This window comes from Phragmites australis, chromosome 6, assembly GCF_958298935.1.
Source record: "Phragmites australis chromosome 6, lpPhrAust1.1, whole genome shotgun sequence".
NCBI lineage: Eukaryota > Viridiplantae > Streptophyta > Magnoliopsida > Poales > Poaceae > Phragmites > Phragmites australis.
The window spans coordinates 40,360,095-40,386,084 of NC_084926.1; the positions used below are offsets into that span (position 1 = coordinate 40,360,095).

Genomic DNA, 25,990 nt, shown 5'->3' on the forward strand with positions numbered 1-25,990 from the left:
CGTGCATATGAACAATGTCCCTATGAAGAATCTAAAAACCCTTCTCTTCAAGCCTATTCTTGCCCAATAGCATCAACAATAACAACATCAGCTACTACACCATAAGCAATAACAACAGCTAGCTTGCGGTTATCTTCAATAGCCCATCATGAAGGTCAGCAAGGTCGTTGATCCTCTCCAATTCTTGTAGTTCCTTCTTTCACCTTAGATGTTGGACAACGCATATGGCACATAACTACACATGAGATGGCTGATCTCCGTACAAAATAGTTATGCTTCATTTGTCCTGAGCCATTTTCTAAAGATCACCTACGTCAATGTTCAATGAAGGGGATTTATTTTCTGAAACTAGAAGAATAAGATATGACTACATAACAATACAACAATAATGGCTGATTCTGATGCACAAGAAATTCAACTCGAATATGAGTTGTTTCATGGTAAGGAGGGAAATGATATAGGCATAATAGAGCATGGGATCAAGTTAGGAGATAGGTTACATTTTTTAATTAGGAGATAAGTTTGGTAATTTAGGATTTGATTTGTTCAAAGATAGAATTAGCTAGGAGATAGAGTTGGATTTGATTTAATAGTTAGTTGGATTAAGATTATGACTCTTTAGTTGTCCAGCTATATATAGTTGGCAATAGTTATATATTAGGGCAAGCAAGAAAATAATCAAAGTAAAGATTAAAACTTAATAATCAGAATGATCTAATTATCCCAGTTACCGTTCTCTTGCCCATGGGGATGGAGAGAAGGATATATTCTTTAGTTTGGACATTTCAATAGTCATAGACTCATAGGTCTCATATTCTCCTTGGACCATTGTAAGCATTGCCTAAGATGTTTAATATTTTCTATATTTATTTAGATAGATGAAACCTACAAGTAGGGTGATACTTTAGCAACCTACCATTTCATTTCTTGCATAAATTGCAAGATATTGTAGCGGTGGGTGGTCAGGCCTTAACGGTTTAGAATATTATGTTGATTTCTATAAGTGCCTCTAGTTATTGACAAAGATTGTAATCCAATCTTTACATAGATGTGTTGACGCGAAAAGATATCACTCCAAACACTGAGCACCTCGTGTGCACAATCCGACGAGCAGCACCTAGGATACCCCGGTCGTGACGTTGGGTTGTCGGACCTTCATCATCACCCACGCTCGAGAGGAACCCCATTGGAGTGCGAATGGCCAGCGGCTTGCCCTTGGTCATTGAGATCAAGAACAGATAGCAATGTAGATTGGAAGAGATAACAGGACTACAAAAGCTAGGCAAAAGAGATAAAAACGAAAGATAGATTGTGTTTTGATCGATTGGTTCATTATTTTGATCGGCCATGACCCTCTCATATTTAAAGGGTAGCAGATCTTAGCCCTAATTCAAATCGAACAAGACTTATAGATATGATTCGGCTATGCCTTTTGATCTCCAAGCTTCCTATAACTAACATACCTTTCCTAATCAACCATGTAAACTCCCATATATCTACCCGAGTGTCTTTTATTGCAACTCAGTCTTCTTAGATTCGACTACATACTTGATGAATCCATATACTTGAATTCGACAAGCTCTTCCACCTGTCCAGAGACTAATTGCTGAAACAAACCGTGATCACTGATCGCCTCACTGGTCGTGGCCATGAAGTATTGTTCACTGGTCGAATGTACTGTTCATCTAGCCGAGTATTGTTTATTGTGGTCGGAGCACTGTTCATCGGTGGATATACTGATCGCTGGATGGAGCACTGTTCATCATTGTTGAAGCATTGTTTATCAGTGGATGTACTGATCTATGTTGAAGCATTGTTTATCAGTGGGTGTACTGATCGCTGGTCGCCCATTAAGCCAATCATTGCCACAATGACCACTATAAATGTCAAATCTTGTCACTAACACATGCCCTCCTGTTTTTTAGTGAAGCTTGCTCACTAAAAAATATATCATCTCCCTTCCTACCTACTTAGGGTGATGATTAAGACACCGGCCATAAATATTCCTTAGGACGATTGTAATCAATACATCGGCTATATTCCTTTAAGCGTCTTGCCACACGCTAGGATAAAATTTCTTCAAATATCGCCCATTGATAGCTCTAGGCGATTTCTCTCCTTGCAAAAGTTCTAGCAAGTAAGAATTTCCAGGAACAATACTTACAACTTTATATGGGCCTTCCCAACTCGGAGGCCATTTGCCAAACTTACTATCATTCGATCCTATAGGCAAAATAGTCTTCCACACAAGGTCTTCAATCTGAAATGACTTTGCTCTTACCTTCTTATTGTAGGCTTTGACTACTCTTGATTTATCCTTCTCGATCTCCCTCAAAGCCTTCAACCTTTCATCTGTCACTTCATTAATCATGTCAATCATTAAACTGTAATAATCCACAACCAAGAGGTTACTCTGCTCGACCAATCTGAAGCATTAAGATTTACTTCAATATGTAAAACAGCTTCTTAACCATAAACAAGTTCATACGACGTTACTTTAGTGCACCGTGTCTACATATACGGTATGCCAACAAAGCCTCTGATAGAACTTCATGCCATCTTTTAGGATGTTTCTCTATTTTTTTCTTAATGAGCTTAATCAAAATTTTATTACTAGACTCAACCTGACCATTGGCCTGAGCATAATATAGAGATGAATTGAGAAGCTTAATTTTCAATGACTCGGCAAATTCACGTACCTGATGTGACATGAATAAAGTACCTTGATCCATAGTTAAAGTATGCAGAATGCAGAATCTATGAACAATATGCTCTAATATAAAATTAATTATCTTCTTATATGTCACGTTCTTAAGAGAAATAACTTTAGTCCACTTAAATAAATAATTAGTAGCTGCCAAAATAAAGCGATGACCTTTAGAGAACGGATGATGTATATGACCGATGAAATCCAAACCCAAACCTCGGAACGGCCATAGTTTGATAATATGATGCATCATAGCAGCAGGAACTAATTGAATGTCGCCAAACTTTTGGTATACCTCGCATCCTTTATAATACCTAAAGCAATCATTTAGTATAGTAGGCCAATAAAACTAGCTCTTTTCAATAACCACTTCATCTTGCGTGTTGATTGATGCATGTCACATATGTCTTCATGCACTTCTTCCATAGCAATCCTAGCTTCATCTGAATCCAAGCATTTGAGAAGTACACCATCTACAGTTCGATGATATAAATCATCATTTAACAATGTATATCTAAAAAGTTTGCCGTCGAATATTTCTATCAACACTCTTGCTTAGATCTTTCAAATAATCAATAAGAGGCTTCCTCCGATCTTCAATTCTAGCAACTCCAGCCTTTTCACTCAATGAAGAAGACTCAACCGAACCTACAAATTTATGTTCGGGCTATACAATGATCAACACTCTCAAGCATCGATCTTTTAATCACAAAGAATTTTGCTCTATTAACTTGATAACCGGATGCTTGTTGTGCTAAGTTATTAGCTCTAAAATTATCATCTCTAGACACATGCTTGACAACAAAATCATCCAAAATAGCAATAATGTTCAAGCATTTATCAATAAAGCTATTTAGTAATCCGTTAAAATATTGATAATTACCGAAAACTTGCTGGACAACTAGTAGCCAATCACCAAAAAACTCTATGTTCTTTACGCCCATAAAGCTTAAAATTTCTAATCCTAATAAGAAAGCTTCATGTTCAGCTTGATTATTGATACAAAAATACTCTAAACAATAAGATGTTTCAAAAACAACATATCTAGATGACACAAAAAAACAAGATCAACACCTTGTCTAACCCCACAAGCTGAACCATTAAAATAAAGCTTCTATGGTTTAATAGATATAAAACCGATATCTAAATCATATTTATTATCAATCCGATGGTCAACAATAAAATTAGCTACAATTTGGTCTCTCATAGTTTTCAAAGATTCATAAGCCAAATCGTATTCTATAAGTGCATAAGCTCATTTACCAATTCTGTCACTTAAAATTGGTTTTTGAAATATATATTTAACTACATCAGCTTGACATGCTACTACACAAGTAGTACTAGATAGTAAATAATATCTTAACTTTGTGCAAGCATAATATATAAAAACATAATTTTTCAATAACGACGTACCTTATTTCCACTTCCAAAAGACATCGGCTCAAGTAAGTGATTGCATGCTCTTTACCATTAATTTCTTATACTAAAATAGCATCAATCACATCATCTCCCACATCGATATATAGCCAAAAGGCAATCCGCCTTTAGGCACCCGAAGCACCAGCGGAGTAGACAAATATTTCTTGATTTCATCAAATGCAAATTATTGTTTTGCCCCCTAAGTGAATTCGGTCTCATTCTTCAACCGAGGTATAGGTGTAAAAGCATTAACCTTTCCTGATAAGTTTGATATGAACCTTCTCAAGTAATTAACCTTGCCCAAAAAATTTTGCATGTCTCTTTTGCATGTAAGGGATTGAACTTTTTTATAGTTTTTATTTTATTAGGATCAATCTCTATGCTCTTCTCATGTATATAAAGCCTAAAAACTTTTAAGCTGACACACCAAAAGTATATTTGAGTTGATTCATTTTCAGATCATACCGACACATTCTTTCAAAGGCTAAACATAAATCGGCTAAATGAGAATCATCATCATCCAATTTAACAACTATGTCATCAATATATACTTCTAATATGACACCAAGTAGATCATGAAAAATTAAATTCATAACCCTTTGATAAGTAGCACCAGTATTTTTTAAACCAAATGTTATAACCAATCACTCAAATAGACCAACAAAACCAAGATAACGAAAAACCATTTTAGACATATCATCCTCGGTCATAAATTTTTTATTATAAATAGCATTACCACAAGAAAACTAATTATTCTATGTCCTAAAGTATCATTAATTAACATGTTGTTTATAGGCATATGGTATTTGTTTTTAGTAGTAGCTTTATTTAAATCTCTAAAATTAATGCAAACTCGTAAGTTAGCGCTACTCTTCTTCTCCACCGGGACGATGTTGGAAATATAATCAGCATACCTGCATAGCCTAATAAATTCTGCTTTCAACAATCGGTCTATTTATTCCTTGATCTGATCATACGTATTAGGATTAAACCTTCTAGGGGGTGTTTATAAGGCTTAAATCCCGTTTTAATAGACACCCGATGTTCCACTAACCCTCAGTCAGGTTCCGGCATCTCATGATATTTCCAAGCAAAATAATCAATATACTCTCTAAGCAACTCGATTATTTTAGCCTTGTAATCGACTTTCATGTTTTTATTTAAAAACGTCGGCCTTGGAATACTATTATCACCTATATCAACCTCTTCTAATGAATCTGCCGATGAAAAACATTTACCTAACTTATCTAACTCATCTAAATATTCAATGCCCTCACAAATATCATTCTTATCTGATCGATATTGCTCCATACACTTGTACAACTATTCTAAATTTCAATCTCCACTCATTGATACACCATGTCATTTAGCCGATTATCACAAGTCAGCTTTACAACCACGGGTACAAATCCGTCCTTGGAGACACTAAGAAAATCATAATCTAAAAAATCAAGACCTGACAAGCACTCAACATTATTGTATCTCCAATCGGTTGAAGCATCGGCTAAAGCAGCATAGGTCGAAGTATCTGCATGAATTATCTCTACCTCATCATCCACCTATTGAATTAAAAATTGATATAAGGTGGAAGGCACACGATTATTCGCATGAATCCAATCACACCTAAGAATAACACTATAGGTACCTTGCACCTCGATGACGAAGAAGGCGGTGAATAATGTCTTGTTTTCAATAGTGAGCTCCATAGAGATAACCCCTTTGGCCTCGTTAGAATCACCTGCAAATCCATTGAGCACTAAATTAGTTTTCATTAATTCGTTGTCATCTCAAAATTGAGTATGGCATCAATTTTACAGCAACTTCATCATCAACAAGCATCTTAGAGATCGGTTTCCCATTAATATGACCCTTCGCATATAATGACTTCAAATGCCGATATTTCTCCTTTAGCTTTTCAAAAATTGTCTCATTTGGCCTCAAGTCCAATTGAGCTACTTCACCTTCATCTATAGCACGAAATTCTGAAGGTAACATAAAAACTATATTTATATCCATACCTTCAATCGGTGAAGCATCATTAGTATGCACCGGTGAATCATTATAATCAATCAAATCCTCATCTTCCTTGTCTTTTTGCATAAGCACCGGTATTGTTGCTGACAAAGGGGCTGTTGTAGGAGTTATCATTGCATTTAACTTTGGTCTCCACACTTGCTTCGCAGGTTATATTGACTTAACTTCATTGAAAGTATCATCCCGCAACTTTTTAGCTCGGTGCTCTATTAATTCCTGCTTGCGTAGCCACTGGAATCTTCTCTTTTTCGTGTGATATAAGCCAAAGGGACACCACCTCAACTGTAGATACTTAGAAAGCGGCTTGCTGCTACTTGCCTCATGATTATCATCCTTTGGAACAGCATAAACAACAGTAGATATATTTTTAGATTTGACAATTTGTTGGTAATAACAATCGGTCCCTTGCCAAGTTCTTCGGCAGCCACTTTCATTGAACCAATTTCAATAATATCAGCAATAGTGATCCTTGTTTCAACAACATTAAAATCTAATATTTGAGTAGAAACTCCACTATCCATGACCCGATATATTTTCTTTGCACTCTTAGCTTGTCTAACATCGCTAAACCGATTTGTATGCCCCAATCGGTCATGGACATGATGTGATATTCTATCAAAAACTGGTCTATGTGGTGTCGTCCAACCCAGATGAAAATAATTTAATTGCGCAGGAGGAGGAAGCATCCACATACCATTGTAACCCCACGTTGGGTAAGGAGGAAAAGACATCGGAGGAGGCATCCATGGCCATGGCACAGACCCAAGTGGTGGGTGAGTAGCAGCAACATAATCCTCCTTTGGTTGATGATGATCATGCACTTCTTGCTTCAAAGGTGATCTTGATTGCTTGAGATTATTTGGCTGATTCATATGAGTTTGGACTGCCTTATCTTTTTCATACTTGGACAGAAGTTGCTTGAAAGTGGGTTTGAATTTCACAACCTTATCATGTCCCTTTGCTTTATTAATCTTCAACCTACCAACCTCCGGATTTTTGGGTTTGATCATCCTATCATTGCCATGCCCCCCAGGGGTCGAAGTGTTCAATACAACTTTGATCAATTCCTTGCCTTCGGGAGTCTTTTCAAGTAGTACTTCTTTTAGCAAATTCTTGTTTTCTTCTAAAGGTTTTGGTCTATCTTCACCAACGATTACATTTTTTCCTTTAGCTGTTTCGGCTTGAGTTGGCCAAATTAGAATACTCTTGTCTTGGAGATCAATAACATTAACCGGGAACGGTTGCTTGTTAACTTGCATCTCCAAGAATTTTAATTGTCCTTCGTTAATGGCCGATTGAATATGTCGATAAAAAATATTGCAATCGTTAGTTGCATGAGAATATGAGTTATGTCATTTACAATAAGCTCGCTTCCTCAATTCTTCTAATGGTCGAACCACATGACCACGAGGAAGCCTAATTTGTCTTTCTTGTAGCAAATAATCAAAAATTCTTTTACACTTTGCTACAACAAAATTAAACTTAATTTCCTCTTACCGATTCTTAGGAGGAATCAGCTTAAGAGTGGAGCAAACAAATGGTTTAGATTTAGAATACCAAGCCCATTCAGCTACACACACATCACTATCACCATCATCCAAAGTTTCAAACTCATACTCAAGCATATGAACATTAGGACGATCAATTCTAAATTTATCATTTGATTTTTAAAAATTCCTAGACTCTTTAGCCCGGTTTTCTAATACAAGAGCTCTTTGCAAAACTTGGCTAACATCCTGAAATTCATAACCTTCCAGCTTTTAAGAGGGGACAATAAACCCGAATAAGCTAATTCGGCTAAGTCTTTTTCAGAAAGTGTCAAGTTAAAACATCAATTCTTTGTATCTCTAAATCTCTTGATATAATCAGCAACATGTTCATTATATTTTTGCTTAACCGATATCAAATGTGAAAGTCTCAATTCGGTATCAGCGCTATAAAAATATTTATGGAATTTCTCTTTTAATTGAGACCACATATGTACTAAATTAGGAGCAAGAGATGTAAACAAAGTAAAAGTGGTTCCAGACAATGATAAATGAAATAATCTAATTTTCAGCACATCATTAGAACTAGCTTCACCTAATTATGCAAAAAGTTGTCCTACATGCTCCCTAATTGTCCTATTATCCTCCTGATAAACTTCACAAAATCAGGAACTTTAAAATCACAAGGATATGTGATTGTGTCATAGTGCTCGAGATACAGCTTTTGATATGCATGAGTTTTTCTCCTAATATCTAAGCCAAATTGTTCTCTCAAAATAGTAGCTACTTGCTCTCGCATGATTTTAGTATAATCGGCCACAAGCCAGATAGGATTAGTTACTGGTTCAAGCGGTGGTGTAGGTATGTTTGACACATAAGAAGTGATAGGAAGGTGGTATGGTGAAGTTTTGTTCAGGTATAGGCCTATAAGGAATGTTAGATCCTTGTGATGGTATAGGTGGAATACTATATGCTATGGTTTGGTAATAGGGTGTTTGCATATTGAGATAACTTTTGGCTATATGAGCTTGAGCTGAAGATGAAGCATAAGGCTTAGCATATGGTGTTTCATATTGGTTTTGTGTCACATCAGTTTTAATTGCATAAGAAGGAACATGATTAGGTGCAACACTACCCAGGTTAGTTCGGCCATCATGAGGATTATTTAAATGTGCATAATAAATACTAGTTAATGCATCAACAACAGTAGGTAAAATTAGAGCACTAACACTACTAGTGGCAGGTTTTTTCAGATTTTGTTCCTCATGAATTTACAAAACTAAAGACCAAAATTTCTCAATCAATGTATCATCAACCATCTTTTTAACACTATTAGTTATGGTTACATCAACAGATTGATTGATCATAATAGCAACCTCTTGATGAGAAGGAGAGGGTTGATAACTCACATTGGCTTGTACCTTAGGGCTTTGGTCGGCAGGCGGTGGAGAATCTTCTTTCTTGAATATGCCTTGTCGAGTCTTTACATAGCGCGAGAGCAACTGTTGTTGGCGTTGCTCCAAGTCGGCTTCGATTGTCAAACGCGCCTCTTCTGGCAACTCGTCATACAATGCTATAATAATGTTGTCTTTGCCAATCTCCGAAGTAGACATGGCTAGGGCTTTAGAATTTGGCTAGGAGAAAGCCGAACAACTCAGTCCCTAGCGCAGTCGCCAAAAAGTGTGTTGACGTGAAAAGATGTCATGACAAACACTGAGCACCTCGTATGCATAATTCGATTAGCAGCAGACAGGATACCCCAGTCGTTGTACTGCGTTGTCGGACCTTCGTCATCACCCACGCTCGGAAGGGACCCCATTGGAGCGCGAATGGTCGGCGGCTTGCCATTGCTCGTTAAGATCAAGAACAGATAGCAATGTAGATTGAAAAAAAGAACATGACTATATAAGCTAGGCAAAAGAGATAAAAATGAAAGATAGATTGTATTTTGATCGATTGGTTCATTCTTTCAATTGGTCATAACCCTTTCATATTTAAAAGGCGACAAGTCTTAGCCATAAAAGATCATGACTCCTAATTCGAACTGAACAAGACTTACAGATATGATTCAGCTATGCCTTTTGATCTTCAAACTTCCTATAACCAACATACATTTCCTAATCGACAACGTAAACTCCCATAAATCTACCTGAGTGTCTTTTATTGCAACTCGACCTTCTTGAATTTGACTACATGCTTGACGTATACATGTACTTGAATCCTACCATCTCTTCCATTTGTCCAGAGAACAACTACTGAAACAAACCGTGGTCACTGATTGTCTCACTGGTCATGACCACTGATCATAGTCACTGGTGGTAGGTATGAAGTATTGTTCACTGGTCAAAGTTATTGTTTATCTAGTCAGAGTTACTGTTTATCTAGTTGGATGTACTGTTCATCTAACCGAGTTTTGTTTACTATAGTCATAGTACTGTTCACAATGGTCGGAGCACTATTCATAGTGGTTGTAGCACTGTTCGTCGGTGGATATACTGATTGTTAATCGCCCATTAAACCAGTCATTGCTGTAATGCCTACTATAAATATCAAATCTTGTCCAATGAGATGTATCGGTTTTTGGTGCACCTTAGCATTAAGATATGATATCTACCAACTCTGCACAGCCGACTGTTGGTCCAAATCCTTACACTTTGTTGGATGTACATAATCGTTTCTTCAACGTTTTTTCTCATTAAAACATTGCATCCTTGGCTTGCTTTTACAGACAGAAATCCTTACCTCACATTCAATGTTATTTGACTTATATTCTTAATCTTTGTCGTCAATTGTTGTTCTATGGACAATGTTCTCTACATTCATTTTACTCATTTTCTTATCTTTTTTTTACCTAAAATGGTATAACTTGTCCAGGGAGACTTGCTGACAATTTTTTATTTATTTTTGAAACGACCTGGTCTTGTGCTGATAAAGGCTATGTTGCCCCACTGAGCTGGGGTCTATGTTGCACACTTGCACTGTGGGTCATTTCTGTTGGAAAATTATACTCTGCACTCCTACTTTATTGTGGACAACAATTGAAAAATGTATGGGCAGGCAGAATGTCGATGTCTCAACCAATCCCAAGTTCCCAACTGTCGTTGCTGGCAGAAAATAGGCCGACATGTTCAGGAGAAACTTATTCATGAGGCTTTGTTTAGAGAACAAGATCTTGGATTGCTTTGTTCCTTGCTCTAAGTCGTCTTCAAATTGCAAAACCTGATTGACTTTCTGTCCTACAAAAGCAGAGGGTATCCTTTGTGCTGTTTAAAGTAAACAACACGTTTGGGGTGAAAAGTTATGGATATGTGTCATAGTAGGATTTGAAAATATAGTACTGGATAGTGTATATTTTCAGTCTGCTATTTAGCAAGAGGCATATTTGCTGCAAGTTAATATCTATGTAAGTTATGAGATAAATTTGGTAGGAGATAAGTTATGAGTGGGATTGAATTAGGATTACTTGAAAATAAGTTTGGTAAAAGATAAGATAAGAGTTCGAATCGAATAAGGATTATAATTTTCTGTCTCTATAAAAAGTGACAGCTGGCATATCCTTATAATCAAGCAAGCAAAGAAAAATTAATTAAGTCTTTTCAATATTCTAAATCTCCCCAGTCCGTGTTTATCCTCCTGATGATCTAGGTCATAACACTGTTGCTACTTGTTCTCCGTCAGTTCTTGTTCACTAAGGCAAACATGCTGTCATCGTCTTCTATAATAGGACCCCAACCTAGATATATATATTATCTATGTGCCATTTTATCGAGGGCAATCAGTTTACAGAGTAGCTTGGCTTGGACTCTTCTTTGTACTGATTATAGCACATTCGCTGGCCCCCAAATGAACTTCATAAATCCTTACTGACTGTTCAAGTTAACCATACCAGAAAATTTTCTCTCTGGACTTGTCAGCTGAAAAATTTTAGCCTCAACACTAGAATGCAACTTATAATACTATCTAAACTAATATAACCTCTTACACACTTTCACAGACTCTAAACTTAGAGCCTAGATACACGCCTACTGAAGAGATCAACGAAATCTCTAGCTTTGTAAGCGATAGACACGGTGTCTCTAGACGAGAAGTGAAGATCGGGAGTCGAACTCCCGACCGACCACTCGCACGCATGCAAGCGAACCATGGAACTATCAGCTCGTTCGCCTCTTCTGTCATTTTGGTTCTATGACAGTGAGAATTCACATGCTACTGCTAAGTAAACGTTGCAAAGCCAGTTGCTTAGATTTTCTGAAGTTGTTGTACTAAACCTTAACCTACCATTGCAGTGGCATGACTTACTTGATTATTATTAGAGGACTGAGGACTACAGGTACACACTTTTATGAGAACATGCGGCTAACAAGAGGTCCAAGATAATACTATAAGGTACAAGGCAAAAGCTCACTTTTGGAGCACTTGAAGAGGTGGTCCTCTCCTAGCTCAGGAGGGGGACACGGAAGAAGATGGACATCAAAGATTCAAATCCAGGTGACCCAGAGTAAGGTAAACTTTATCACCAACCTCCTTCTCCTTTACCTTCAATTTTCTTTTTCATGGCACATATATTTCCTGAAGTACTCCGTCCAATCCAAAATATAAGTAGTTTTATGTTCCTCGTTGGTCAAATGTTTTAGTTTTGACCATCAAAATAAAAAAAAAAACATAGATTGACATAAGGTTGATTCTACCACATTCATAGTGAAACAGACTTCCATAGCATATAATTAGTTTCATTTGAAATAACTAATATGTTTTAATTGAATAGTACTCATCATGATAGACAGACGTGATGACCCGGGACTCAATCGGCTCCACTGCATGCTTGGTCACCCGCGTATCACGTACTCGAGTCGTTATCCAGCTCTTGCCTGTTTAGCTCGATCACCTCCTGATCTATAGGATCCACCCGCCGATATTTCCTCCGATTGATAACTATTTCTATAAATCATGCATGGAGTGAATCTCGGCTGGGATATATATATGTAATCCTTGATCATCGACCAATCAATGAAATCAATCTGATTTCTGACGTGATAACCTTCTCACATGGTATCAGGCCGGTCGTACCGCATGCTTCCGCCCAACCTTAATGCCCCGCCATGGCAGATGACACCGCCGCAACTGCTGAGCGCGAAGCCACCGCTGCTCGTGAGCGCGCCGCTGCCGCCGGGAAGCACCTAGCTACCCACGCTAGCCAAGTCCAGCAGGCGATGATTCTCCATGAGGCGACCGCCCTCTCCAACCTCCACGCTCAAGCCGTAGCGGTTCAAAACATCAAGGCCCTCGTGCCCATCATTTTGGACCTCTCATCACCGCATTACAGCAAATGGCGCGAGCACGTCCTCCTCACGCTCGGCAAATACTCCCTCACCAACCACGTCCTCGTTGATGAAGCCCACCCCGAGCTCCCTGATTGGTACCGGATGGATTGTGTCATCCGCTCGTGGCTGTATGGCACGATCTCCACCGAGCTCGTGGAGATTCTCATGTCACCCAACACCACCGCCCGGCTCGTCTGGCTCGGCCTCGAAGAACAATTCCTTGGCAACTGGGAAACTCGCGCCTTATTGCTTGACACCGAGTTCCGCCAGTTCGCCCAAGGTGACCTCCCCGTGTCAGACTATTGCCGGAAGCTGAAGAGTATGGCCTACGCTCTTGGAGCCCTCGGCGAGCCCGTGCAAGATCGAACTCTAGTTCTCGCCGTCCTTCGCGGATTGAATGACAAGTTCGCCTACATGCCTGTCTTGCTCAAGCGCCAACGCCCATTCATGTCATTCCTCTAGGTTCGCTCCGACATCCTCCTCGAGGAACTGACGATGGCCAACCGGCCTTCCTCCGCCACCACATTCATCACCACCAACCCGTCTACGCCTCGTGGGGGCGCTCAAACCGGGGGGGCGCAGCAGGGCGTGTCGTCTGGACCCATCGGTGGTGCATTCGGGAATCGCACTCCCGGTCCTCCCCACAGCGGCACTCCATAGGGCCACCCCTCTGGCGGTTCCGGCAACTCCAACTGCCATCAACGTCGCGACAATGGCAGTGGAAAGGCCTCCGGCAGTGAGGGTTCCTCCAACGCCAACACCGCGCCCTGGCCCTCATTTTACAATCCCTGGACCGGCACTATTCAGATGTGGCCGGACCCGGGGACTATTCCCGGTGGTCAACCTCGTGTCCTAGGCGGGCAGCAGCAGCATGCCCATGGCGGTGTGCCTCCCCAGCAGGCTATGCTAGCAGTCGTGCCCTATGGCATGCATGGCATGCCCCTGCCCACCACACCATATAACATGCTTGCACCCTATGGCTCAGCATCGGGGCACCTCCCGCAGCCCCACGTCGCTCCCGTACTGGCTCTTGGCCCATAGGCGGCTCTAGCACCAGGGTGGTCGCCAATGTCGGGCCTTGCCTCTTGGGATCGGCAGGCGTTGGCCAACGCCTTCAGTACCATGGCGCTGACTCCGCCTGCCACCAATGGGTGGTACATGGACTCTGGTGCTTCATCGCACATGACCCCGGATGCTGGTAATCTCTCATTGACTCGCCATCCACGGTCATTTACTCCTTCGTCGATTGTTGTCGGTAACGGGTCTTTGCTGCCCATTAGCTCTACTGGTTCTACAGTTTTTCCCAGTCCTTTTCATCTTCATAATGTGTTAGTTGCCCCACACATTATCAAAAATCTCATTTATGTTCGCCAGTTCACTACCGATAACAATTGTTCCATCGAGTTTGACCCTGCTAGTTTTTTTGTGAAGGATCTTCGGTCCAAGAATGAGATCGTCAGGTGCAATAGCTCTGGGCCGCTTTATCCTTTACATTTACTGGCGTTCCTCCCCACACCCTGCGCCCTTGTCGCCGGAGCTCCAGCTTCCCTATGGCGTCGTTGTCTCGGCCATCCCGGTCACGACGCTCTCTCTACACTAGCTAATATGTCTGCCATCTCCTGTAATAAAAATTCCATTGACGCCATTTGTCATGCTTGTCAACTTGGTCTTCATGTTCGCTTACCGTTTGCCGCTTCTCAGTCTCGAGCTCTCAAGAATTTTGATTTAGTTCATTGTGACCTTTGGACATCACCTGTTGTCAGTGTGTCTGGTTATAAATGTTACTTGGTCATTCTTGATGATTGCTCGTATTTTCTTTGGATGTTTCCTCTTCTCCTTAAGTCTGATACCTTTTCCACTATTTCTCATTTTTTCTCTTATGTGGCTACCCAGTTCGGCACCACGATCAAGAACGTCCAATGTGACAACGGTCACCACTTTGACAACTCCAGCACTCGCACTTTCTTCCTCACTCATGGCGTCCACCTTCGCATGTCATGCCCTTACACCTACCCCCAGAACGGCAAGGTCGAGCGCATTATTCATTCCACCAACAACATTGTGCGCTCCCTGTTGTTCCAGGCCAACCTCCCCCCGTCCTATTGGGTCGAGGCCCTTCACACCGCCACATACCCCCTTAACCGTTTTCCCACAAAGACACTTAATTCCTCCACTCCTTTCTTCGCTCTTCATGGCCACCACCCCACCTACACTCATCTTCGCGTGTTTGGCTCCAAGTGTTATCCCAACCTTTCAGCCATCGCACCTCATAAACTTTCCCCCTGATCCACCTTGTGTGTCTTCCTAGGTTATTCCTCCAACCACAAAGGTTATCAGTGTCTTGATCTCAATTCCAACTGGATCATTATATCCCGGCATGTCATTTTTGACGAGGCATCGTTCCCCTTTGCCGAGTTTAATAAGCCAGCTACCACTAACGACTTTGATTTTTTACTTGACAATGAAACCATTGTCGTCCCCATTGGACCACCGCGGTCGATCTCCTCTATAGGTACACCCTCTCGTACACACGGCGATGCACTCACCGTGCCCAGCTCCAGCACTGCCCCTGGAGACGCGCCCACGGTGTCTGCACCCATGTGCCCACACGTAGTCCCTCCACCGCCCACCACGCCCATGCCACACGTGGCCTATTCGGCGTCTCCATCGCCCAGCGAGTGTCTGCCACACGCGGCCTCTCTGTCGCCTGCCGCGTTCATGCCGCGCGCAGCCGGTGCGATGCCTTTGTCGCCCGACGCGTGGCGCCTCAGTAGCCCGACACGTCCGTGCACGGCCACTGTGACCTCTCCAGCGCCCGCCACATCACCTCTCGTGGCTCCTGATGCGCCCAAGACTGCTCTACCACCCGGTGGGGTGTCCGTTCCGCCCACCGTCAACTCCCATGCAATGGTCACCCGTGGCAAGAGCGGTTTACGGCAGCCCGTCAAGAGGCTCAACTTAAATGTTGTGGCTCTCTCCCAGCTGCCCAAGACATATCGGTCCGCCTTAGCCAATCCACATTGGCAGGCTGCCATGGAGGACGAATATGCGGCGTTGCTATCCAACAATACTTGGGACCTTGTTCCTTGACCGCCTCGGGCGAATGTGGTCACGGGTAAATGGATTTTCAAGCACAAGCTCGATTCCAATGGCACTCTCGACAGGTACAAGGCTCGTTGGGTTCTTTGGGGTTTCACACAACGTCCGGGTGTCGACTTTGATGGGACTTTCAGTCCCGTCGTCAAGCATGCCACTATGCATTATGTTTTGTCCTTTGCTCTCTCTTGGGACTAGACTATCCATCAACTTGATGTCAAGAATGCTTTCCTTCATGGTACCCTCTCTGAGATAGTCTACTGCTCACACCCAGCGGGTTTTGTGGATTCATCGCATCCGAATTTTGTCTGCCGCCTCAACAAGTCCCTTTATGGACTCAAGTAGGCACCCCGGGCTTGGTACAGTTGATTCAGATCGTACTTGCTGACACTTGGGTTTGTCGAGGCCAAGTCAGACACATCTCTCTTTGTGTATCGCCGTGGAGTTGACACTGTCTACCTACTTCTTTATGTGGATGACATTGTTCTGACAGCCTCTTCTACTAAGTTACTCCGTCGGACTATCAGTGCACTGCAGCGAGAATTTTCCATGAAGGATCTTGGGGAACTTCATCACTTCTTGGGTATTTCTGTGCAGTGCCGTCCGGGTGGTCTTTTTCTCTCTCAGCGCTAGTACATATTGGATATTCTAGACCGTGCAGGTATGTCAGAGTGCAAGCCATGCAACACACCTATGGACACCAATCTGAAGGTCTCTGACACTGCTAGCTCCCCTGTGAGCGATCCTACTGATTACCAAAGCCTTACTGGAGCATTACAGTACCTCACCTTTACTCGCCCGGATATCTCCCAAGTCTGCTTTCACATGCACTATCCTTGGGAGCCTCACCTAGCTGCTGTGAAACGGATTCTGCGGTACCTTCGTGGCACACTTGACCTTGGCCTTACTCTACATCATTCTTTGCAACAGGATCTAGTGGTATACTCTGATGCTGATTGGGTCGGCTGCCCCGACATGCGCAAGTCTACATCTGGCTATGCTGTGTTCCTTGGCGATAATCTCATTTCCTGGTCCTCAAAGCGACAGAACATTGTGTCCCACTCCAGTGCTGAGGCTTAGTACTGTGCTGTGGACAATGCTGTGGCCGAGGCTTGTTGGTTGTGCCAGCTTCTTCAGGAGCTCCACAGTCCACTTCGTTGGGCCACTCTTGTCTACTGCGACAATGTGAGTGCCGTGTATCTCTCCACCAACCCCGTGCAGCATCAGCGCACCAAACATGTGGAAATTGATCTTCACTTCATTCGGGAACGTGTTGCCATGGGTGATGTCTGCGTCCTTCACGTCCCAACGTCTTCCCAGTATGCCAACATCTTCACCAAAGGTCTTCTGTCTTCTGTCTTCACCGAGTTTCGATCCAGTCTGAACGTTCGCTCTGCCGACGCTCCGACTACGGGGGCGTGTTAGACAGACGTGATGACCCTGGACTCAATTGGCTCCACTGCATGCTTGGTCGCCCGCGTATCACGTACTCGAGTCGTTATACAGCTCTTGCCTATTTAGCTCGATCACCTCCTGATCTATAGGATCCGCCTGTCGATATTTCCTCCTCCTGATAATTATTTCTATAAATTATGTATGGAGTGAATCTCCTCTAGGGTAATCCTTGTTCATCACCAATCAATGAAATCAATCTGATTTCTGATGTGATAACCTTCTCACACGTCAAAGTGCCACCTTGGATTGATGATATCTTAACAAACATCATCTCCTTTTCTCATATGTGTCTCCATGACCTCTTTGGAGCATCCGGACCTTTGACTACGGTGCCTTGTAGGATATGTCCGAAAGATTTCTATTTGACCTTTGCATGATATGTCGTGTTGTTGGGACTTGGGCAAGAGTAGTTGGGACGGCAATCTGACGGATGGGATTGAACTGAAAAGAGCCTGGTAGCTAGGTTCTTGCATATGTCCTGTGGACATGAATGAAATGATCAACCAGGAAATTTATGGGAAGTTTTGGACACGAATGCGATAATTTTTGAAAGTTATAAAAATCATTCTTCTGTTCGTCTGGCGCATTACACCAGATATCAAGTCTGAAAAAACAGCATGGAGATGCAAACTGCCCAATTGGCGAGTTCATCCAAATTGGCTTCTAAAAATAGAGACTTGCAGGAGAAAAATAAAATAAAGGAAGGCCATGCAAAAAGGTCAGCAAGTCAAAACAGCAAGCAATATGAGCGGAGCTTTATGCCCTTGTGGATTGGATTTGCAGGCCTTAACTAACCCGTGCCTTCTTCTGTCTGATCTTTGTTAATTTATCTACCATGCATTGTCATTATAGTGTCACACACCTCTGGTCCCATGTGTCATCGACTATGCCTCCTCCTCCCTTCCTTGGACTCCACTCAAGATCATCCAGGCTGGTCTCCTTTGTTGCATTGCACACTTACATGTTGCATGCCCAGTGCCAACCAGTCATGCAGCAAACACACAATAATTGTTACTAGCAGGAGTATATCCAGGAGCCTACAAGCAAGGATGCATATTGCACCCATGAACTGCACAAGGCAGTCTCTCTTGTCCTTGCTGTGCATGTCTTGTTTCTCCTGGATTACATATCTAGCCAGTAGGCATATGTACATCTTTTGTGCGGAACTGGAACTGGAAGCAAGGGATATGCTTTGATTCAGTAGTGCCAAACTGCAAATTTCTCTCTCTCTCTCTCTCTTTCTCGGTTTGTGGGTAATGGAAATGACGATGTGCAGCGGTGCAGGTGGCTGCAGGTAGGGCTGATCATAGACTTTGCCATCTGAGACCAGAGCAGCTGAAGCATTTCATCCAGCCCTGCACTCCTCTCTTCTGTTTGGCTACCCTCCTGGCTCCTGCAATATTCCATTTGCTTGCTAGCTGCCTAGCTACTGTGTGTGTTGTTCTGCCACCAAGATGCTCTGATTTGATGTGAGCTCTCTCTCTCTCTAACATTTTTATTACAACGAAGCTTCCGATTGTTGGAGCTCAAAGATGGCGCAGCACCAGCAGGTTGAATTTATCGTTTGTAACAGCTCAGTTATCACAGGTTACCGAACGATTTAATCTGCATCGTATTCATAAACCAAACGATTATCGATCAAACTCAAATTCAAAATTTAACCAACTAGATACGCATTTGTGAACCTTGAGCACCAGTGTTAGCACATGGACGGATACGCAAGTCAGGGGTGTGGCTGTCTCGTGAGTCAGGCAGGCGTCCATGGAAGAGGAAGAAGATCCCACGCACAAGCACAACGGGACAGGAGGGATGATTGCCAACTCGGCCCTGTCTGGTCTCTGTCGTCCAGAGAGCCTTGCCTTTGCGTGTGCGCGTGCACACAGCGACTAGGACGCGTAGCTGAGTACTAGTAGCATGTCAACTGGACCGTGGTGCTTTCCAGTTTTAAGATTCGTGGCCGTTTGGGTGGTGGCTAATTTTGTCATATTGTTTATCAACTCGGCCCTGTCATATATTATTATCTTAGGTTAATTTTGTCATATTTTTTAAGTAAAAAAATTGATTTGTAAGCAAATGGAGTTGTTGAAAAGTGATTTTTAAGGAGTAAAAAGATTTTTTTCGAGAAAATAAACTAGAAACTGAGAAACTGTTTAAGATGAGCTTTTCTAGTCTTTAATGTGTTGAGAAGTTAAAAATTTTATTGTAAAAGTCAACAGTTAAAATCTATAAATAGCTTTTTAGAAAAATCAAAAACAGTTTTTCACCTATAAGCTAAAAGCAGAAACCAAATAAACATACCCTAACTAACCGTAGACAAACTTTAACAAAATATTATATCTACAACAAGTGAGTCATGATGCTAAAAAGTTAAACAAGCTAAAATGATGACATCAACCAAACACTTCCTAACAAAACTAAAGTTGTCTAAGTTTAGACATATCAAATATAGGTGTAATCCAAAACAACTCTAACTTTGAGCTAACCAGAAAATCAGGTGGTATTGGAGGCTATAGCACTCGGATTTTTACTACACCATCCTAACTCGAAAATTACACCATTGTTACTCAAAATTTACACCCAAATGGTGATTGTAATTCATGTGTAAAGTAACTGTAATTCTAACAAAAGATAATTGTAATTGAGGTATAACAAAAATAACATGTGTTAGGAGACCTTAAAACTCAATGTTTCTTACCTTATATACCCACCATCCCTAAAGAACAAATCTGAGCCACAAAAATTTAGGTGTTGCAGGCCTCTAAAATACTCAGGTGAGATTTAGCAATTCTCAAATAATCTCAAGTAATTAGTGTGTTTTTTTTTTGCCAAGCAAAAGCTTCAAATGGATTCTACATGAAATTAAACCATCAGTCTATTTATTTTTTTTGGTTTCTCTAAATCAAATTGGGCACACAGCCAAAATATAATCTTCAAATACATTTAATAAAGGGGATGCTAAAGCTTGCTTGAGCGTTTGAAGCCCAAAAGAGGCGGCGGGGGTGTTGCTGGCTATGATGGTGAGTATCGGTGATGGGCAAGATAGGGGGAGGGGTCCGTTGACGACAACTTAACAAAATGAGGATGGCGGCTCCTGCCACCAAAGACGAGGAAGGAGGGCGGGGGCGAGGATATGATGAAATAAGTCATTGGAGGCGAGAAATGAGGGTAGGGGTGGTGGCAACGCCAGCTAGCAGGGGTTGGAGGGTAGTGGGATCAAGCTGAGAAATAAGCAATAATTTCAAGGAATGACACTTACTTTACATACCGTTTTAAAAGACTCGGAACAGGTTTCATAAGCTCGTCATGTACTTATGTTTTATTACCAAAATAGTCACCTATTGAATAAGGTCATGTTTGGAACGTGAGAACTTCACAAAATCATACCGAAATTGAAGTGTTTCTGTGAAATTACTACAAAATTGATATGCAGCAGACCATAGCTGTGTTCGTAGGCTAGTACTACCTACGGTCCATCCATATATGCACCTCATTTAGGCCCGCTCTAAGGCAATATTTGTATTACTAGCACTGAGAGTTTAGTTAGATTCCCCTAATCTCTTTCTCTCTCTAACACACCACACCAAAAGAGAGTTTAGTTAGATTCCCCTAATGTCTTTCTCTCTCTAACCATCCTCTCACACAAGACCACTGGATAAAAGAATACAAATGCACATTGCACACCTTGCCATCTTTCCTCTCCTCTACTAGAGAGAGAAAAGACACCTCAGGTAGCCCGTAGCCATGTCCCCATCTCTCTCTCTCTCTGCGCGCGCGCGCGCACAAGCACCGTGTGTTACTGGCAGGTAAGCATGTCCTGTCACAGAAGCTGCTGCTGCTGCCGCCCGTGCACATGCCGCCTCGGCGCTATTAACCCGCCCGAGCCATGCGCTCCTCCAGCGGACACCGCCTCCTGACGTCGCCATGCTCGGCGCACCCGTCGGCGACCGAGACGATGACGCGCGCGGGAGCCCGGTCGCCGCGCCCTCCTCGCCGAGAGAGCTCGTGCTCGCATGTGCCGATCTCCTGCACCGCGGCGACGTCGATGGTGCCCGGCGCGTGGTCGACGTGCTCCTGTCGGGCGCTGACCCACGCGGCGACGCGGCCGACCGCCTCGCGCACCACTTCGCCCGCGCGCTCGCTCGCCGCATCGACGATAAGGGCGTGGACGCGCCCGCTGGAGCAGCTCCGACCCCGTCGCCGTCGCCGTCGGCGTACCTGGCATACAACCAGATCGCGCCGTTCCTGCGGTTCGCGCATCTGACGGCGAACCAGGCGATCCTGGATGCCGCCGCCAACAGCGTCGCGCGTCGCGTGCACATCGTGGACCTCGATGTCGCGCACGGGGTGCAGTGGCCGCCGCTCCTGCAGGCCATCGCCGACAGCGCGGACCCCGCAGTCGGCCCGCCCGAGGTGCGGATCACCGGAGCCGGCCCCAACCGTGACGTTCTCCTCCGTACCGGCGACCGTCTCCGCGCCTTCGCCAGCTCCCTCAACCTCCCCTTCCGCTTCCACCCGCTCCTCCTCCCCTGCACCGCGCAGCTCGCTGACGACCCCACCACCGTCCTGGAGCTGCACCCGGGCGAGACGCTGGCCGTCAACTGCGTGCTGTTCTTGCACAAGCTCGGCTGCGAGGGCGAGCTTGCCACGTTCCTGAAGTGGGTCAAGTCAATGAATCCCACCGTGGTGACCATCGCTGAGAGGGAAGCAAGCATAGGCGGCGACTACACAGAGGAGCTTCCGCGGCGGGTGGCCGCGGCGAAGGACTACTACTCGGCGGTGTTCGACGCCCTTGAAGCGACGGTCCCACCGGGCAGCGCGGACCGTCTCGCGGTGGAGCACGAGGTCCTCGGCAAAGAGATCAACGCGGCGTTGGCGCCGGGGCGCACCGGCGAACATGTCCGGGGGTTCGAGGCGTGGGCCGCCGCTGCGCGCGGCGCCGGGCTCTCACCGCAGCCGCTCAGCGCGTTCGCGGTGTCGCAGGCGCGGCTGCTGCTGCGGCTGCACTACCCGTCGGAGGGATACGTCGCCGAGGAGGTGCGCGGCGCTTGCTTCCTCGGCTGGCAGACGCGGCCCCTCATGTCGGTCTCATCGTGGCAGTAGACCTTCTGGCTGGTGGAGTTCGATCTCGGCAGGGCGCGCTGCTCCATCATTCGCTTCTTGCTCACTAGCTAAGCTGGCCACCTGCACCACCGCATGCATCGCCGCAAAAGCAATGGCACGCGGTGGAGCTGGATCGAGACAAGCTGGGCTAGCTGATCTGGCGGTTGAAGAGGAACGGTTTTAGTGAGGTTTTGGTGGGAAGAAGAAGCTAGACCGCGCATGCATGCATCCATGCAAGGATCTAGGAGAAAACATGGTCCTAACTATCTGTTTGCCTTCCATTCTCATGCATGGGCAATGGCAGCTACTCGATCTTGGAAAGTTACTACTTTTGGTGTAGCGCGATGGACGGAGGAAGAAGATGCGGTGCTGTGCGTGATGGACACGCTGCAAGGGAACGCACCATTGGGAGGTCCGTGTGAGGATCTTTAGCACTAATTCAAATGTTTAACTTGGTAAGCCATCCTTCCACCACTAGTCACTACCATTTATTTTGCTTTTAATTTTTTGATAATCTAGCTACTGCTTTCGTTCTTGCTAGATCTCCCTCTCTTATATTTGGTGGAGTTGTTATAGTATGCTGACCATTTTGATATGGCTATCCGATGTTCTCAATATTGTAATGCTAAAGGGCTATGCTCATTTGCAAGCTCCAGCAAAATTAGGTCAAGTCATCATATATATAAATCATGTGTTCAACCCCAAATAATGAAGAGGATCTTGAAGCTGCTATAGCTCAGTGGATTGGGCCGGTCCATTTTTAAAGTTTATCCTGAAATTTCACTTGCTCTTGGTGTTTGATGCGGTTGTTTGTATTACAACTAATCATGCTTTGGCCACCACTAGACATAAACTAATTCCCATTTGGTTGGTCTTTTTTTCACTCAGGGTGATTATTGTGTGCTGCGAAAGGCCAGTGCCCAGTGCATGCTTGTATACATTATATATGTAGTAATTAATCAATTATATTATTATTATTATTAAAAACCTCAATTATATTATAAGTAGTATACATGAGGCTAGACTAGCATGTTGGGATGTATAGCTGTCTAGTATGTTGTGTTCTTGCTCTAGGTGAAAAAAGAAATGCTCGTTTGTCTCCCCTCCTGGCTGAGGAGGATGTGGTTCTTGTTTTCTGCCTCATGCCCCAGATATGCTGGCAAGCTGTCCTGTCGTTGGGAGAGCACAGAAATGGCATGATCCCATGCATCAGTGACCAGTGCTGCCCTAATTCCTGCTCACTGTCCCCTCCAACAAAATCATGGGACTTCTCAAAAACAAGCACCCCTTTTTGGTGGCCAACCTGCTATCCTGAATCTCTCTCCTGTTGAGTTGCCTCCTCGTCCTCTCTGAACAAAGATCATTTCCTTTTGGATCGATGGACCCATGCATTCGTCTAATTTTATATCTATCTTGACTTGCATTGGGATCTTTGCGTGCATGCCGTGTTCATTGGTTCCTCAAAGCGAGCCATGCAGCACCAGCTACTTGATACTAATAGCTTGGCAATTTGGCTCTCATGCTTAGATAAAATATACGTGATGGTCTTGCTAACGGCTCCATCATTATTCTTGCATCACGGCCACTTCATTATTTGGTTGGATGAAAAAGGAGATCGAAAAGGGAACGATCATATTGTCTCTCTTCTTCTTTTTTAATGTTCTTTAGTTTGAACTATGAGAATAGCATCCTTTCTTTTTTTCTTTCCGAGGAAAGAGAGATTTATTCTGGTTGCAAAAAAATGTTAATTAGAATATTGCTGTTTTCTTTTAATCATGTTGGTGGGTACATAGTATATATTTTGTGGATATTTAGCAGTAACTTTTCAGTATTTCATCAGCTGAATCAGTCCTTACCAGGTACCAGCAAAGTTTGAAGTTCTGGAGTAAACCTAGCTTAGATTTTATCTAATTCCAAGGACTGATTCACATTTTTATGCGAAAATAGAAAATGGGCCGGGAAACGGAATACAATCAGTTGATTTCTTTCTTTCGTCAGGATCACTTTAGTTGTTTTAAACACATCACAAGCTTATTTTTACCACAATTGCTTGCTAGCTAGATATCATATATTTATATTAGAAAAACGGGGATCGGAGATTATTCTACCTGATTACTTGAATATTTTTTCTGATCTCACGCTCACCAACTTGTTTCATGATTGTTTTGCATTGATGTCAGTCCATTTTCTGCATCGTGCATGCGTTAGCAAACGTCATATTTTCATTGCTCTTTTATTTGTTCGGGTTTTGCACAGATTTTCACTTATGAGTCAACAATACTTACTTTTTAGGATGCATTTTGGAAATTCAATTCCTCGGCCTTTTTATATACTAGCGCTAGCAAACGTGTTACAGACATGTGGAATTAACAATATTGTAATGAGAGCCAAAAAAATGTGTACACATGCACATGTAATGCATTGAATTAATAATTTCACCTAGTTAAAATTAATTCTACAAGTATAATAATTGTGGTCAATATAAATTCAACAAAAGTAATTACAAGCACATGGATATATTTTTTGAGAAAACAAATTATTAAAGTTTTGTAATATCATCCAAATTTAGCATACCCTCCTCGGAGCCTGGATGATTTATCCAAATAACCGGTTTCATGTAGCTCCAGAAAATAGGAACACAAGATACCTAATTATCTATTAATTAAAACATGATGCCTCTTATATATGTTGTTCATGCATGTATTAAAACCATAACGTAGCTATGATATTTAACCACCTTTTAGCAATCCTGCATGGAAGATCCACTCCATAAGAATCAAATATCTGAAATTTAATTGAAATAAAATATGGAAATTATAGTTGAAAAATACAATAGTCGGAAGTTAAACAAGTGCATATCATACGAGTCCAAATGATTTTATACCTGAAAAGTGAAAACAACTCCTAAAGATAGCTTGTGCTAATTAAGTGCTAGCTAAGATCTTGCACTATCTTTCGTAGCCTCATCATTATTTTTCAATTCCAATCTTCTTGAGTAACAAGAAAGAAAATAATAAAAGTGTTTTGATCCATGACCACCGAAATATAATATAGAAAATAACGAACTTCTTTTTCATAAAGATTGTGTTTGCTTTATGGAACCGCATTATGGCATTTCAATAAACAAAAGATGTGCATAAGCGTCCATAGAAGTTAGAACCAATAGAACACAAGAAAATAGTCTGCTACACAAGAACACAAGCAATGCTACACAAGAACACAAACAATCCTATAACGAATGAGTCACCTCTCAATGTGGGAAGGAGGAGGCCGCTGACAAACGGCATGGGATGGTTGTGGATGTGTGACGGCGACATGGCACGATCGTGGCCCCCAGAGGTGGTACAGGTGGAGTGAAGTAGGATATCCAC

The 25,990-nt window shown here is 42.8% G+C and overlaps 2 protein-coding genes across 2 annotated transcripts; both read left to right on the plus strand.

Moving 5' to 3' along the window:
• Positions 1–16,757: 16,757 nt before the first annotated feature.
• On the plus strand, positions 16,758–17,144 carry LOC133923230 (uncharacterized mitochondrial protein AtMg00810-like). The gene has a single exon (XM_062368650.1). The coding sequence runs from the start codon at positions 16,758–16,760 to the stop codon at positions 17,142–17,144; it is 387 nt and encodes a 128-aa protein (XP_062224634.1).
• Positions 17,145–21,168: 4,024 nt separating this feature from the next.
• Positions 21,169–24,031, plus strand: LOC133920667 (protein MONOCULM 1). The gene has a single exon (XM_062365263.1). The coding sequence runs from the start codon at positions 21,441–21,443 to the stop codon at positions 22,617–22,619; it is 1,179 nt and encodes a 392-aa protein (XP_062221247.1). The 5' UTR covers positions 21,169–21,440; the 3' UTR covers positions 22,620–24,031.
• Positions 24,032–25,990: the final 1,959 nt, after the last annotated feature.

Bases quoted from the DNA above. Each gene is read 5' to 3' on its own strand.
- LOC133923230 (XM_062368650.1), top strand. From the start codon at position 16,758: ATGGACACCAATCTGAAGGTCTCTGACACTGCTAGCTCCCCTGTGAGC.
- LOC133920667 (XM_062365263.1), top strand. From the start codon at position 21,441: ATGCTCGGCGCACCCGTCGGCGACCGAGACGATGACGCGCGCGGGAGC.